The sequence below is a fragment of the Lagopus muta genome, chromosome 2 (assembly GCF_023343835.1).
Source record: "Lagopus muta isolate bLagMut1 chromosome 2, bLagMut1 primary, whole genome shotgun sequence".
Lineage (NCBI taxonomy): Eukaryota > Metazoa > Chordata > Aves > Galliformes > Phasianidae > Lagopus > Lagopus muta.
In genome coordinates this window covers 61,612,017-61,627,339 of record NC_064434.1, presented here as the reverse complement: position 1 = coordinate 61,627,339, position 15,323 = coordinate 61,612,017, and the positions used below count along the sequence as shown (strand labels likewise).

At 39.7% G+C, this 15,323-nt stretch overlaps 1 protein-coding gene across 3 annotated transcripts in view; it reads left to right on the top strand.

Annotated features, from left to right (window-relative positions):
• Positions 1–2,857: 2,857 nt before the first annotated feature.
• CCDC170 (coiled-coil domain containing 170) overlaps positions 2,858–15,323 on the top strand; it is a 41,263-nt gene continuing 28,797 nt past the window's right edge. The window contains exons 1-5 of one of the 3 annotated variants that reach the window (XM_048936154.1): positions 2,858–3,033; positions 4,524–4,597; positions 5,714–5,741; positions 10,710–10,841; positions 13,110–13,366. In XM_048936154.1, the coding sequence (XP_048792111.1) occupies positions 2,977–3,033; positions 4,524–4,597; positions 5,714–5,741; positions 10,710–10,841; positions 13,110–13,366 (548 nt within the window). In that variant the 5' untranslated portion in view covers positions 2,858–2,976. Of the gene's footprint in view, positions 3,034–4,523; positions 4,598–5,713; positions 5,742–7,371; positions 8,134–10,709; positions 10,842–13,109; positions 13,367–15,323 lie in introns of those variants that run through there. The other 2 variants (XM_048936155.1, XM_048936156.1) reach the window with 2 other exon arrangements.

The window sequence follows — 15,323 nt, the reverse complement described above, 5'->3', positions numbered from 1 at the left end:
TCGTATATATATGTATTTTATTCCTGATAATTTTGTAGCATATAATATATGCTATCTCTACATCACTAAGGGTGGAGAAGTAGCTGAAGTTTGTCTCTTGAACCAGCTGTGGCACTGCAGGATTAGTGATGGGGGAAGAAATGCACTCAAGCACGTAAGAGAGTTGGGGGAAAGTTTCACAGTGGTTTAGCCACACATCTGTACAATGCTCTGGTAGTGGGACAGATTGGGCTGTAGTCAAATACTAAACAAGAAATCTTTGTCCACATATATGGAAGGTTTATGCTGGCTTTTATGTGAGACCACCTGTATGAATTCAGCCTGTCAAAAATATCGAATATATTTGAATTGCAAAATGAGTTTTGACTGGCTCAGTGCTTTGTAGCATGTGGCTGTAGCACCTTTGATTTGGGAACAGCAAGGCCTGCACCACTGAAGCACAGTGTGAGGCTGAGCCCACAGCAACACTGGCAGACCCTGTGCCAAGCCCTTTGCTGCACCCTGCTAGTAAGGAGCTGTTCTCTGTGTCTGATTGAGCCAGACCTTATCTTTGGAGTGATGCAAGGAACAAAAACATGATGTGCTGGTACTGCCTGATGTAGTTAGCTACTGTATATATTGCTTCCAAATTACTTTTCCCTATTCATTACTACCTTGTACATGTTTTGCATTGTTTACTCTCTGACCTTCCCCAGCTTGGCCTGTACTATATTTTGCTCTGTACCATTTCCTTTGAAGTTCCTAATCCACTATTGTCTTTGTCAGCCTTATCCAGTCATTCTTCTCTTTCATTTAATGGCATTTGAAATTGTAACAACCTGGCTTTTCCCAATTGCACGCTGAGATGGGGCCACATGGCTACCTCTGCTGCATGTTGCCTGGCCAGGGCCTCAGCACCACTCAGCCCCACACCTGCTTCAGTGTTCTTTCCTTTGTGCTATTCCCAGTCTTATTTTCTCTCTTTAATACACTCCCCTCATCCCACCCCCCTTCTTTTATCTGTTCAGTGCACATTGCTCCATGAGGCAGATTCCATCATCTAGCTCTGCACTTCAAGCAATGCCACATTTTAAAATATGTTGAGTATCTACGTTGGCACTGCTGTGTGTGGATGGGGAGAATTCTGTTATTGGCAGAAAGAGTGACATAGCGTCAGGGGCACAGACAGCAGGAGGAAAAAAATAGAGCAGACTTGTATGTTTAGGTAACAGCAAACTGTCCTTAACACAGTTTTCCTTTATGTTGAGCCTACAGCCTGAGAGTAGCGTACACGCGCATGTCTCTAAATAATGGTCATTTACAGCTCTCTTCTAAAAATGAATGAATAATAATACCAGCCCTAGCTTTTCAGTTTTCTTCTCTAGAAGAAGAAACTGAAAGAAAGTTGTCATACATCTTGAGTTCAGTGTGAGTCCAGAAATCTGCTGAGATTGCCCTATTCCTTGGAGGCATTGTGGCAGGCCCAATTAAGTAGCTCACAAAATCTCCACAGTAAGGGATATGCAGCAGCAATACACATATCTGGAGGTTTTTTCTTTTTTTTCATGCTAGTTCCTCTGCTCCCATGTTTATCTACTTGATTTGGAAGGCAGGTGAGGAGGAGGGCCTCCCTTGTCAGCTTCAGATCTTTTTGCTGTAATGAAGGCAGCCTGCTCTCCCCATGCTGTGTGGAGTGCTCGTCTCACAATTCTGGAGAAGAGACTGACTGTGCCTGAGCCAAAAGCATGGTGCTGGTCAAACATCATTTACTCTTCACCTTCAGTTCTGAAGTTCAGTTCAGTTTGCAAATCAGAGAGAAACCTCTTGTGTTTTCCACCTCCTGCTGGTGGGCTCAGCTGCCTCTGCTACAGTTTTGGGCTCTGTTTTCCATCACCTGTGTGGCATATGACTCAGGGCTCCTGCCTGGCAGAAAAGGCTCTGGGTGTGCTGATTAGCAGCTGGCTGAATGTGAGCCCACAATGTGCCCACGTAGGTGAGTCAGCAGCAGCCTGTCTTGACTCAGAAAGCGTGGCCAGCAGGACTGGGAAAGCGATTGTCCCCTTGCAAGTGGCACTGGTAAAATCATACCTTGAGTACTGTGTTGTTTTGGGTCTCTCATTACAAGGACATTGGGTCACTTGAGTGTGTACAGAGAAGAGCAACAGAACTGGTGAGAGGATTAAAAAACAAGGCATCTGAGTGTGGCTGAGGGATCTGAGGCTGCTTAGTTTGAAGGAGGTTAGGGGGCATCTCACTGCTCTACCTGAAAAGAAGCTGTAGTGAAGTGAGTATCTTTCAGTTGACGAGTGATAGCATGAGAGAAAACAGCCTCAAGTTGTACCAGGTGAGGTTTGGATTAGATATCAGGAAAAATTTCTTCATACACATGTTGGTTAGGCATTGGTACGGGCTGCGCAAGGAGGTGGTGGAGTCCTCATCCTGGAGGTATTAAGAGATGATGTGTGGGCATGACATTGAGGGACATAGCTCAGTGCTGGGACTCAAGTTGATGGTTGAACTTGACAATTTTGAAGGCCTTTTTCAGTCTAAATGAATCTATGATTTGATGAAAATGGATTTGTGGCACCATAGTTTGACGTTGTGTTTTAAAGGGAAAAACAATAAGATTGTGGCTGTAATGGGGAGGGTGCGTGCATGTTGACCTTACTCTTCAGACCCAATATTAGTGTTATTGAATGTGTGTATTCAGTACTACCTCACAACGAGTGGAAACTAGCTCCAGAAGAGGGTTGAGCCATAATTAAAGAAAATATTGATTCAGTATGCATGTCTCAATATCCAACTAGATGACAGCGGTATTTCTATGTTTTCTAATGCTGTGGTGGGTGGGTGAGGGTTCGCATCCCGCCGGGTCCTGCCAATTCCGACTTCTACCCGGAGGAACAGCAATGAGAGCTGGAGGGAAAAGCGCGGAGCCGCCCCGGTCCCGCTGCCCGCCCGCGTTGCCGTGGGAACGGAGTCGCCGCGGCGGCCGACATGAGCGCTTCCAGAGCCGGGTCCCGCGCAGCCTCGGCCGCCCCTCGGCTCGTTCAGGTATCGGCCGCGGGGCGGCGGCGTCTGCCGGAGTGGGGAGGGCTGCGAGCGGCGGCCCCTCGGGTAATGCGAGGCGCGGCTCTGCTCGGGCGGTTTTGGCCGAACGCCTTCCTTGTGTCCGGTAAATGCGTTGGCTGTTTCTATGGAGAGGCGCTCTCCATAGCCGTAAGGCCGGTTGTGAACCGCTCCTACGGGTTATCTCTTCAATTATAAATTTATTTCGTCTCGTTCTTTTCTTTTAAACAGTTTCTGCAGCTGCAGGGCTTTACGTGTTGGTGGGCACGTGCTTCGATCCCACCTCCAGCCGATCGTTAGAGCTTATCTTTCCAAATTCAAGGACGAAAGTTTTCCTTGTTAAGTGCTGCAAAGGGAGGGTCTGTCACGGAGCAGGAATTCACGGTTATCTGGGAATTATTTCTCTGTGTTTCTTAATCCTTTGAAGTTGGTTAGCTGGCTTTGATGTAGGTTTAAAGGAAACGCTCCAGGATATGGCTTGGAAAGATTCAGCTCATTCCTACTGAGGATACAGCAGGAAACTTGTAGCAGTTTCTTATTCTGAAGGGACAGCTGTCAGTGCACAGACAGCTCAATATATCCGAAAAGCTGAATGGCACTTGTGTGGTTGTACCACGTTGTTCTGAGGCACGGGATCAATACACACAACCTCTGTTATGTAAGATTGACTGCTGTTCTCTTCAGTAGGATTGCTTTGACCTGATTGCTGAGTTTTTGTTAATGCTGCTTAATTTTAGAATTGGCAGTAACTCCATCGTGCATCCTGCTGAACTGAAGTCAGGCAGGCTGTGAAGGTAGTAATGCCTATGAACATAGTAAATAGTTGGTGCTCAGAAGTGTGTTGGTAACTATGTATTTATTAATTGTAGGACACAAACAGCAAGTACAACTGCAGCCCTCATCCATCTTGACTGTGTTTTTGTATGCACATCTAAATGTATCTCATCTCATGTTTGGCTTCTTCTGAATGCTGTAAAACACGATAGGTATCAAGAGAGAACTGCAAGGGTCACATTTGCCCATGGTCTGTTTTTAAACATTTTCTTAGCAAATCTTTTACAAAAGTCATTTACCTTTATTCAACATTGGTGAAGTAAAAGCAGTAGAACAAGCAATCTATGGAAACCATTGGATAAGCACTTAGTTTTGTTATACATTATTCTCCCCCTCTGTGTGTGTTTTTTTTTTTTTTTTTTTTTTTTGTTTGTTTGCATTAGCAATTACCATTTTTACTATTCTGAGATGAAATACATCACCTTCTCCTCATTATTTGCTTTGGAAAAGCAGTGACATGAAGTGTCAGGAGAGACAAATTTGTTAATTTAGCTATGCTGCCAAATGGCAAAGTAAACAAAAAAAAAACTCTTAACATTAAATAATATTTACATCAATTGATTTATCTCTCTCTGCCTTGAGGTGACTGTTCTCTCCTGTCATAACTTGTTTTTTTGTTTTTTGTTTTTTTTTTTACTTAGATGCAAAGTCACCTCCCTCCAACACAGAAGAAAATGAAAGACAGAAATGCTTTAACTGCTGCTGGTAGTAGAGGGTAAGGCTGCAATGTTCGTCGTCATGCAGCTTTCATTTGAGCCCATTAATCAAACCTCCTCAGTAGAGAAATAACCCTGGACAGTGATTTTTATCTTTCAGTAATACCTTTTTAATGATTACTGCAAAGGGAGGAGGATGGGGCTAGGCAGTACCCTTCCGAAAGGAATTTAGAAAATCTCTTTGGTGATTTGTTTGGGCTGTTCAGAACAGTTTAGTTTTGCATGTTTCTAGAACAGTGCACCAGTGCATAAAAACTCCACAGACATAACCAAAAGAGAACATGCACATCTCCTAGAGCTCAGGTTTTTAGAGTTGCATACACAAACTGCAAGCAGAGAGTTGAGCTCTGATACAAGAACAAACCAGAGAAAGCAAAGAGGTCTTCATGGAGTGGGAAGTGATCAAAAGTAATTGGACATTTCTTAGATTTTGGAGAATATGAAGGACAGAGCGACAAACTGGAAATAGTTTTGAGTCATTACTTGTAACTTTTAAGATTGATGTTAATAAAGTGTTACTAACAGAAATATTTTGTGATCTCTGAAGGCAAGGCAAATTGTGCAAAGTGTTACTGAGAAAAAAGTCAACCTTTTTTTTTTTTGTTCCAGAAAATTAAGGATTAGATTCTGAATGGCAATAAAGTTTTAACATTGTGTTTCCAACTGTAGTTGGAACAGATACAATCCAATAGCAGCCTTTAAGCTCTTCTTTACAGCAGCTGAGCCCACGAAAAATGAATTCCTATTATTCCTCTTTTGAAGGGAGCTTTAGTCTCCCTCTTTTCCAGTAGCATGTTTGGGACTAAAGTTTCCTTGTGATTTCTTAGGGACTTACATTTGGTGTAGATTTTCTTTTCAACTTGATATTTATCCCAGCAATTTGTATTGGATGTTATCTTCATTCTGGTTGCAAGAAATAATAATGAGCTGTGCTGCTGTCGTGAAAATGCATTGCATTTCCAGAAATTAGAACAATTTTAATACCCCCATGAGTATAAATTTGTATTAAAAAGAAATATTACAGATTCAGGGTTTATTTTGTTTCATAGAAAATAAGCTGTTATAGTATTTTTCAACCTCCATTTTTTTTTTTTGTTTTGTTTGTTTTTCTATAGAAATGAAGGAAGAACAGAGTCCACAAAGGTTAGTGAATTGTTATTCACTTTTTTTATGCTACCGCAATGTGAAAAAGAAATCCCAGCCCTGAGTGCAGTGCCCAACAATGTGGGCAAGAGGCAAGAAATAGGCTTGGCAGATCATTCAGGGTAGTGGTCAGTGGTTAATTCTTGAGGGCTTTCTATTTTGGTGGGACTTTTTTTTTTTAATTTTTTAATTAAATATAATTTGAGAAAGGGAAGCAGTGGTAGTAGTGTTTGCAAGGATTGAGATTAGCTGTATAGTGGGAAAGGATGTTGTTAATGAAGTAAAGCTGACAAACGCAGAATTGGAGTGACTGACTTGAACAGCTGACTGTTTTTGAAGTGTAGGGGGAAGTATATATCTAGTAAATGTTGAAGTTCTGTTGATTCCGAACAAAGAGAGGTTTGCAAATTACAGGCCAGGTTCTAAAATGGTGGAAGAAGCGGTTATCTGGTACAAAATGAAAATGGGGTAGAAAACCATAATAGCAACAATGTCCTTATATTGTTTGTCTTCTGAGGAATTACTAATGAAGCCAAAGGTCCAAGTAGCTACTGATCTTCAACATTGTAAATATAGATTTACGTTCTGTTTAGCACTGGAAGTGAAATGAAAACTACATTTTCTTACAGGTAAATGGGAAGAGTTCAAAGGAGTCTGTAATGTGAATGAGAGAAACACCCCAAACCCAGACTTCTTAGAGCTGATGGAAGTGTAATACGTGAAGGCTTTTTCTGTCCATTGCCTCTTATTCCTTTAACACTTTGTTGACTTAACTGTAATCAGTATAAGTTATAGTACTCGTGAGTTTACAAATCTGAATTTTCCAAAGAGTAACAAAAGCTCCACATGTGTAATATAAATTTTACTCCTGTAGTAGTGTCATGCCCGATTAATTGCATTGTGTTGTGTATGACTAATAATGAGATTTATATGTAGCTGCTGGCAAAACATAGCTGTTTACTTAAATATTAAAATATGCATGCTCCCTGCCAAAAATGCTATAATCATACCAGCCTTTTGAGTGTGATGTCACAGTGATTGGCTTCATGTTTGCTAAGGCACTTGAGAATGCAGAGAACTGTTTCTATAAATCTCGTTGGAACAGTACGTGTGAAATAGTAATTCAAGTTGACTTTTACACCTGACTTACTTTAAAACTCTTTTAAATCCCTCTTGGATTATGTGACTTCTTGAATATGTGTCTTTACATCTTTAACATGCTAATTATATTAAAGATAATTGTGTGACAAATGTGGGATTTGGAAATTTCAGCTCTAATGGGCTTTCTTACATTGATTATTGCTGATGAACGAGACTCTTCATTCTTCAACCTTGCTCTGCAGTTATTTTTTTATTTAAGCCGTTTTGAATTTCTCCTTTCTATGGAGTCAGAAGTGACTGTGTTTGTTTAGAGAAGAAAATTTACATCCATACAGCAGTATAAGGATAGTTACTTATATAAATAATATAGTGTCACTGTCTGCAAGCTCCCTCCCTGGTTTTGGAGCCCTGCTATATTACAGAAGAAAACAAAACTTGGCCTCAAAGGATTTCACCTGGTTGTACAGTGCGAAACAAGTGGATAAGGTGGTAAGACAAAGTAGCAAAAAAAGATGGTACATGCCTTGCTTACTCCCTGAGAACTGTGATAATGTGTTGAGAAAATTAGGAGCCCTTTTATCTCAGAGATTGCTGTCTATGTGTGACCATGAGCTGTTCTGCCTGTATCAATTTGGCTTGATGAAAGTGGTGACTCCTTTGTGAAACAGAGGGCTGAGCGTCCTTAAGGAGATGAATGTGATTAAGCTTGATGGATTTAACCCAGTGTCTGCTACTGAAATGAAGAAAGATTTAAGAGTTGACCATATTATAAAAGATAATCCAAAGTAGTTTATCTTCTGCTGCAGTCTGAACTAGTAGTTTTGTGTTATTCCTCAGGGAATTTTGTGATGTTTCTTGATAAAGGGTTATTTTACTACATGGTCACCTGTTTAGAAGACTTTCATTTTTTTTTTTTTTTCCTGTTTAGAATGGATAGGAACTGAACTTGCAGTTTATCTCATCCTGGAAATCAGTGTCAGTGTAGAAGAAAGCAGAAGGACTACATGTCACACTGTAACTTCAAGATAATGTGTGCAAGAGTTAACCTCTGGTAAACTCTGGGTGCTCCAGGCTTCTGGCTTAATGAAACCTTAAAGAACTTGGAACTTTCTTATCAAGCTATCACATGGCTGTCTGCATAGGCAACACGTTGCCAAAGCTGAGATAAGGAAAGGCATCTGAGCTACACCCTACTTGCTTTAAGAGAGGAAACTGCTGGCAGGGAGTTCTTAGGAAGAGCTCTGTAACTCCATAGGGGACAATGAAGTTGAAGTAAATGTTACTGGCCACGGTATGTAAGCTGTCAAGACTGCTGCAGTGCTTGAGAACTGAAGGAAAGAAAATGTGCTATTTTTTTGTTGTTTTGTTTCTCTTGAGTGTTTTTTCTTTTCTTTTTTTTTTTTTTTTTTTTTTTTTTTGCGGGTTGAGAAGGCTTTGAAAGTGCAGTGTTGAGTAGATACCCTGAAACACTGCCCAGAAGTTTCTGTAAAGTTTTAATAAGTTGTAAGCTCCAATTGTCAGTTTGTATGTTTTCAGATTTAACATGTATTGTTTTCAGCTAGATACACACTATTAATCAGATAACAGCAGCTGCTGATTATATCAAGCAGCTGCCATTTTGTGTATTTCCTAGCAGTCAATTGTGACAACTGTTAAACGGTCGATGGGAAGTTAGCTATGTCAGCAGAATGTGTACTTCTCACACTTCCTGTAGATTTCGTTTTGGGGAACTTGTTTTCTGACAGTTAAAAAATAAGAATGAGCAGGGTTCCTTATCCAGTGTCAACTTTGTGTGTTACAAGGAATTACTCATCTTGCCCAAGGAGGTTGTGGATGCCCCATCCCTGGAGGCATTCAAGGCCAGGCTGGATGTGGCTCTGTGCAGCCTGGTCTGGTGGTTGGTGACCCTGCACATAGCAGGGGGGTTGAAACTAGATGATCTTTGTGGTCCTTTTCAACCCAGGCTGCTCTGTGATTCTGTGATAAATGAGAGCTGTGTATTCTCTGCCTCCTTATTTCCATTTTGATCAATGTGCAGTTGTGATAATCAGGAAGCTGAGCTCTTTAATTACATTATTCCCAGGTTACTGAATAAGGTTTTGCTCTTCCACCTCTTTTTCAGGAGAACAAGGTTTTTAAAAAAAAAAAAAAAAAAAAAATAGAGAAAAGAAAGGGAAAACATCAAAACAACTGGTGTGAATTAAGCCAGGAGTTGTCTCCCTCTGGCACCTCAGACAGCTGTCTTTATCCCTGTCATTCTTAAAATGGTTTGCGGTTTAGTTTGTTTTCTATTCATGGTGTCTGTAGAGTATACAGGAGTGGGAACAGGCTGTTTGTGAGAAAACAGTTCAGGCAAATTGCTAATGGTGTGTGCTCACTTTTTTTGTTGTTGTTCTAAGGCAAACTAATTCAGCTTCTGTTTCAATAAGGGTTATACGTTTTGTTACATAGTCCACTGAACAGCAACACTGCTTAATTTCTTTCTCAAAATTGAACATTTCTGTGAATTGTTCCTAGTTGTTTGTTTGTCTTTAGAATCCCAATGTTTTTAGGGAATGGCACTCAAATTAAAAATATGGCTTTTTTTTTGGTGTATATGTATGCACATATGTGCCTCTGTGTGCTAATTAAACTCATAGAGGTTTTGGAGACACCTGATGAATCAGATCTGTCTGGCTTTTCTCTGCTTCACCTGCCCTTTAATACAACATTTGGTTGTATTCTTAATCATATCCCTCATTGTTTATTTTCTGTTGCTCATTGGTGTTCATCAGGGAAGGGGTAGATTTGCATTTTACAATGCATACCTGCAAGCATTAGGATTGCAATTTTGTTTCTGTCCTGTGTGGGAGCTGATGGAACAAAAACCTCTTGTTCTGTCTTCTAACGTGTGCTTCCAGCATCACCTAAGAGACTTCTGTTCTCAAAATGTTAAATTACATCATTTGTAGTCATTATCAACTGGGGGGGAGGGGGAAAAATCTAATTAAACTCCTATCAAGATCTCAGGTCTAAATTACACCTTGAAAAATTCAAATAACAAAGGTTAAGAAATCCACCATGGTTGTGCTCTACTTTAGAAGAGCCATGCAAAAATGAAAAAGTGTAGTAAGAAGATTCTAAAAAGCACAGCGAAAAGAATTGAATTCTTGCAAGTGAATGAGATTGAATGAGATTGTGTTGGGAGCACAAAGCCAGTGCCTACCATCTGTTAGAAGGATGTAAGAATGGATGAAGAGAAGTCAGTGTGGTAATGGTGATTGCTGGGGAAAAAACACCAACATTGTTCAGAAACCTGAAATTATGTCCGAACTTGATGGAGTCCAAAAGGACCTTGGCATACTAGAAGTAAGAGCACAACTGGGAAAGCCAGAAAGTAACTTTGAGAAGATCAGGATAAGGCATGGATTTGTCAACTTGGTAGGGAAGCAACAGAGGTAAGATATGAATGAAAGGCGCAAAATCATGAGGTGAAGACTGATGGCCTTTGCTTTTTGTCACCGTTTCTTCCAATATAAAAATAAGAGAGTATGTGGGATGACTTCAGTGGGAAAACAAAAGTGGCTCTTTGTACAAGACACTTGAGGACTCTCTTGTCAAACAGTGTTCTGGATAAATGCTGACATGGGTCAAAGGAGGAATGAGAGAGGCTTGTAGCAGAGACATCTTCAGAGTGTAGTTGGCTCATGTAAATAACAGAAAGGCCTTTCTCTGACCAAGGATACTTTTTTTTGAATTTAAATATTAATCTTGTAGCGACCATGTGAATGATTCTGCTGATGTACTCTGTACTGTTTAGAAAACACTGAAGCAAAAATGTTTAAAATTGCAATGTTTAAGAGATTGTCTTTCGCACTGCCTTCTCAGGAGTCTTGTGATCGCTTTCTTTTGGATATTCCTGTCACCAGGGAGCAGATGAACCACTATCGAGCTGCAGCAGAGACTGCTCAGAGTGAACTAGCAGCACTAACAGTGAAGTATGACTGTGTCCATTCAGAGGTATGCTTGAAACTATCTCCAAATGCTTCTCCAGATCTGAAGATTTTCTGTAGAACACATTTGCAGAGAATAGAAAGTTTACAGAAAGTACAAAAATTCTTTGTTTTCTTACAAATTTTTTGTAGCGCCTGAACCTTAAAAAAAAAAAAAAAAAAAAAAAAAAAGAATATCAAAGAAATAAAATATATTTTACCATAGTTAGTTGAGTATGGGAAATAAAAGCATTCAATACTGCAGAAGAATGAATTATTAATACAGTGTCCAGTCAGAACTGCAGGGATGAATATCCATCAGCTGAGCTTGTATTTGACCAGTTGATCCTGAAATTACTCCAGAGATCCTCAAAAGTTACCCAGGGTCATTTCATATTTGAGAACACGTTCAGGATTTCATGGTCGCATAGAAAGAAGTTCTTAATGCAAATCTTGAATGACTTTAGTTGCCAAGATGACTGACTGATTTATAGACTCCTTCTGTGCTGTTCTTGCGAGGCAAAAGAATAGGCAAGAAGCAGCTGTTCATACTCTTGTTTAAGACCTTCGTGACCCAGCTGAGGTCAGAACCCAGTTATGCTGAATGCTCTTAAAATTCCTGATATGAGATTATTCTTGTTTTTTTTCTTTCTTCTGCTATTGGAACTGACCACAGAGAGAATAGACAGAGTAAAAAATATCATATTTGGCAAATGAAGAGTTGAACTACAGAGAAATGTTAAGGTTATGAACAATTTAAGCTACCATAATTGGTCCAGTTGCCAAATAAAGCAATCCTATTGTTCCTTCAGCTGTTCATTTTCTTCCCTACATCGCCCCATCCCTTGCTTTAGTACAAATGTCTGTGTTGTGTTGTGGTGTGCTGGTATGGGGAGCTGATCCAGCAGAAAGATGAAGCCATTCCTTCTGGGTTGTTTTTCAGTTGGATCAGTTTCCTGATCTATTTTACCTCATTGCCATGTGAATGTCTCTGATACTGCAAAGAAAAGAGCAAATTATCAACGTGAAGCCGATGAGATGGGGAAGGGACAAAGCTGCTCTTCTCAAAATCAGTGATGGCTTATGCCAGCTTCAAATGCAGTAACTGTTCAGCTGCCTTACCAGCTGGAATTTTACTCTGAGCATGTTGGCTTTGCTCACACTAGAAGCTTTTTTTTTTTTTTTTTAACCTCTTATACTGTAGCTAAATGTCATAAATATTCACTGCCTTAATTTTTTTGCCACATATTTTAACATATTTGTCAGAAAGAGCATTTAATGTGGTTTAATTATTTGCATGCTAATCTTATACAGTAGTGCTATATGCAATATATTACTGCTGAGAACTGGAATTGTCAGGAGCTCAAACAATTCTTAGCGCCTCTTGTGGCAAAATTTTCACTGTAAATTGAGTTAAATTTAACAAAGTAAGACAACTGAGCTGGTTTTTTATGTACTTGATGCATGTGCCAGAAGCTCAGTCCTTTAGAGAAGTTTGTAGCAGGAATAATTCAGTGGAAATTGGTATTCTAACAAAAACTGGGAAAGGAAGATAAAGAAAAATGAATGAACTACGTGAGATGCTGGGAAGCTCCAGCATCATCTCTGGAACAGATTCTTGATGTTTGATTGTGGTCTTTCTCTTCCTCCTTTAAAAGACTGTCTTGCTGTTTCTCTGTAAGTCTAGCTATATTTCATTGAATTATCTAACAAAAAAAGTAACTATTTGCTTAAGCTGAGAAGAGGTTGCCTTAGAGCACAGCTCTCAAAAATTCTTTGCATTTGGATATGCAGCAAGTCATCAAAAGGCTCCACCCTCACAAGAGAGGATAGTGTTACTGCAATAGCTTTCTGCAATGTAGACAGAGTAATTGTGCACCAGAGTTCGGAGCAGGGAGGAAGCATGCAAAAAAAGAGGGAGTAGTGGTGTTAACTGCTGCATTGTATTGCATATGCATAGATGAGGTGGGTTAAGGTTATGCGGGAGAACTAAATACAGGCACTTTCTAAATTCTGATTTTGTTAACAGATTTATCTAACAGGCAGAGATTAATGTGAGAAATTGTATGTGACATGACACAACAGTGACTTTATTTCTGTATATTCTAGTGATATGAAAATAAAGTTACCTCCTTCCACTTAGTCTCACAGTGGTGGAATCTTTTCTCACAGGACTGAATCTTTTATTCCAGAAGTATTTTTTCTTGTCATGTTATTGAAATTTTAATGTTTGTATTTTTCATCCTGTACAAAATTATTCTTCCTTTTAATGAGTTTTCTCATTTTCTGTTTATAGCTTCTTGAACTCAGGTCCAGAATGATCTCAAAAGAAACCTCCTTTAAAGAGCTGAAGTCTGAAGCTGAAAGCTACAGGGAAAACAATGCTAGACAAGCATCTCTCCTCTTGTCTTTGCAAACTCGAGTTCGGGAGACAGAAGAAGAGTTGAGTGTGCTTGTGGCTACTAAAAAACAGGCTGAGCTGACAGCTCAGGCAGCATCAAAGGAAATCTGGGAGCTGAAGGAGAAACTTCATGAGCAAAATGCCAGACTTAAGTAAGATTAATGTGAGATAAAAATATCTGATGACAAAAAAGCTGCAATGGTCAACAGAAAATAAGGTGGTGGGCAGACTTAATTGCAAATCTGAGTTCTGTTGTGTTGCTTTGCAAAGCAAATCTGAGTTTCTGTTGTGTACTTGAGTGTGATTGAAGGTATTGAAATTCATATCTTGGTTTGAGTTGTTAGACTTGAAATGGGGCTTTGAGAGTTGTGTCCTACAGAGAAGAAACGATCAAATGAGTCAGCTTGGTTAAACCACAGTATTTACAAAAAATTAGTGTGGAGGACTGTTTGGATGCAGCAGAAGCAATAGGTATAGTTTCCTTATTCAGATGTTTCCAAGTGTGGCACTGAGGGGAAAAAAGGCTCTCTGTGCCTTTCGCAGCACAGCTGTGATGTACAATACCCTTAACTAAAGCTTAGTGCTCTGGCCTATCCTCATCATGTGGTGCCTTTTGGAGATGTTACCTATCAGATGCATGGGCCACATAGTGATGAGTGGTGGTGCTGCTGCCCCACTCTTGTCTCTTTCCCCTCATCTGTGTCATAGCTGGAACTGACACAATGCAAGTGAATTTGTTTCTTTGTATACAGCTGTCTGTGAGGAACAGTGTAATGAAATTATGGTATATTCTTACCTATACCATAACAGGGTAGGGTATATCTATTTAGATATGTGTAACTTGAAGAAGCATTAACATATTCCCTTCAACTTTTAAATAAGACTACTTTCTTTGTCTGACTTTCTTCCTCCTTTCTGGACATTGCATTAAGAGCTAGAAAAGAGTTAACCAGATGTCTGTGTTTCCCAGACCAGTATTTTGCACAGTTCTTCTAGGCTTTATGAGTTAGAAGTGGGTAACTAAGTTATTTTAGCATCTAGAGGAATCCAGTGCAGTACGCTTGTCTATTACCAGCTGAATTGCCAAAAGATCTTCCTGAAGAGTGCTAATGTTGGTGGACAAAGACTTCAGATAGAATTCCAATATAAACAAAGAGATAGTAAAGCCAGAAAGCATATTATAGCAGTTTAGAAAACACCACAATCTCTAAGAATATAGTTGTTAAGATTCTTCAAAGAGTTTTTTTTTTTTCTTGTTTGCCTCACTCACTAGGAGAAATCTGTCAAAATGTGTCAAAATTAACCTGTCATTACAGTGATAGGGTCAGTTTTGTGTAGCATAAACCTGTTCTGTATCTCCCAGTGTGGTCCTGTCATCTAGCTGGCTGCTCTCTTTTGCCCGTGTCACTTGTACCAGCACTTCCATTTGCGTTGCTGCGTGGTTGTCCAAAGGGTCTACTCCAAGAGAAAAATAAACTTAGTTTTAAAAGCTTAATTTCTGGCTCTACCAATCCCAGGTCTAGTTAGCTGCACAACTTGGTGTACCACCAGACTGCTGGCACAAGAGAATGGTCAAGGGGAGGGTGAGTCTGTTCTTCCAGAAGAAACAAATGTGTTGGATAAAACTGATTGTGAATCTAAGCTTTCAAAGCTTTTTTCTCATCCTTAACTGATGGTTACAGGTGCCACTTAATACCAGTCAATGTATTAACTGTAGTTACTTATTCTGACCACTTTGGTTAACGTGTAGCTGTTCAAATTAGATGTTCAAGATTTTAATTCAAAACCACAGGTAAAAGGAAAGAGCAAGCCAGTAGACATGAAATACACATTCGTATTTTATACTTTTGGGATAGAGTTGTGTTTAATAAATTGTGTAATCAGCTTTCAAGCTGTACTCTCTATTAAAAATGGTACTTTTCTGCTCAACATGTGTATTGCCAAGGTATTTTTAGAGCCTGAACTGTGAAGAGCTTTTTTCTTTCCCCTCCCCTTCTCTATGCTCATTAGTTCTGAAGAGCTAACAAAACTGTGACAGAGCTGTGTTCTTTTTTTACCTGACTGCCTATCTTCTAGGTGCTGCCACCTTTAAGACTGTACCGAAGATAA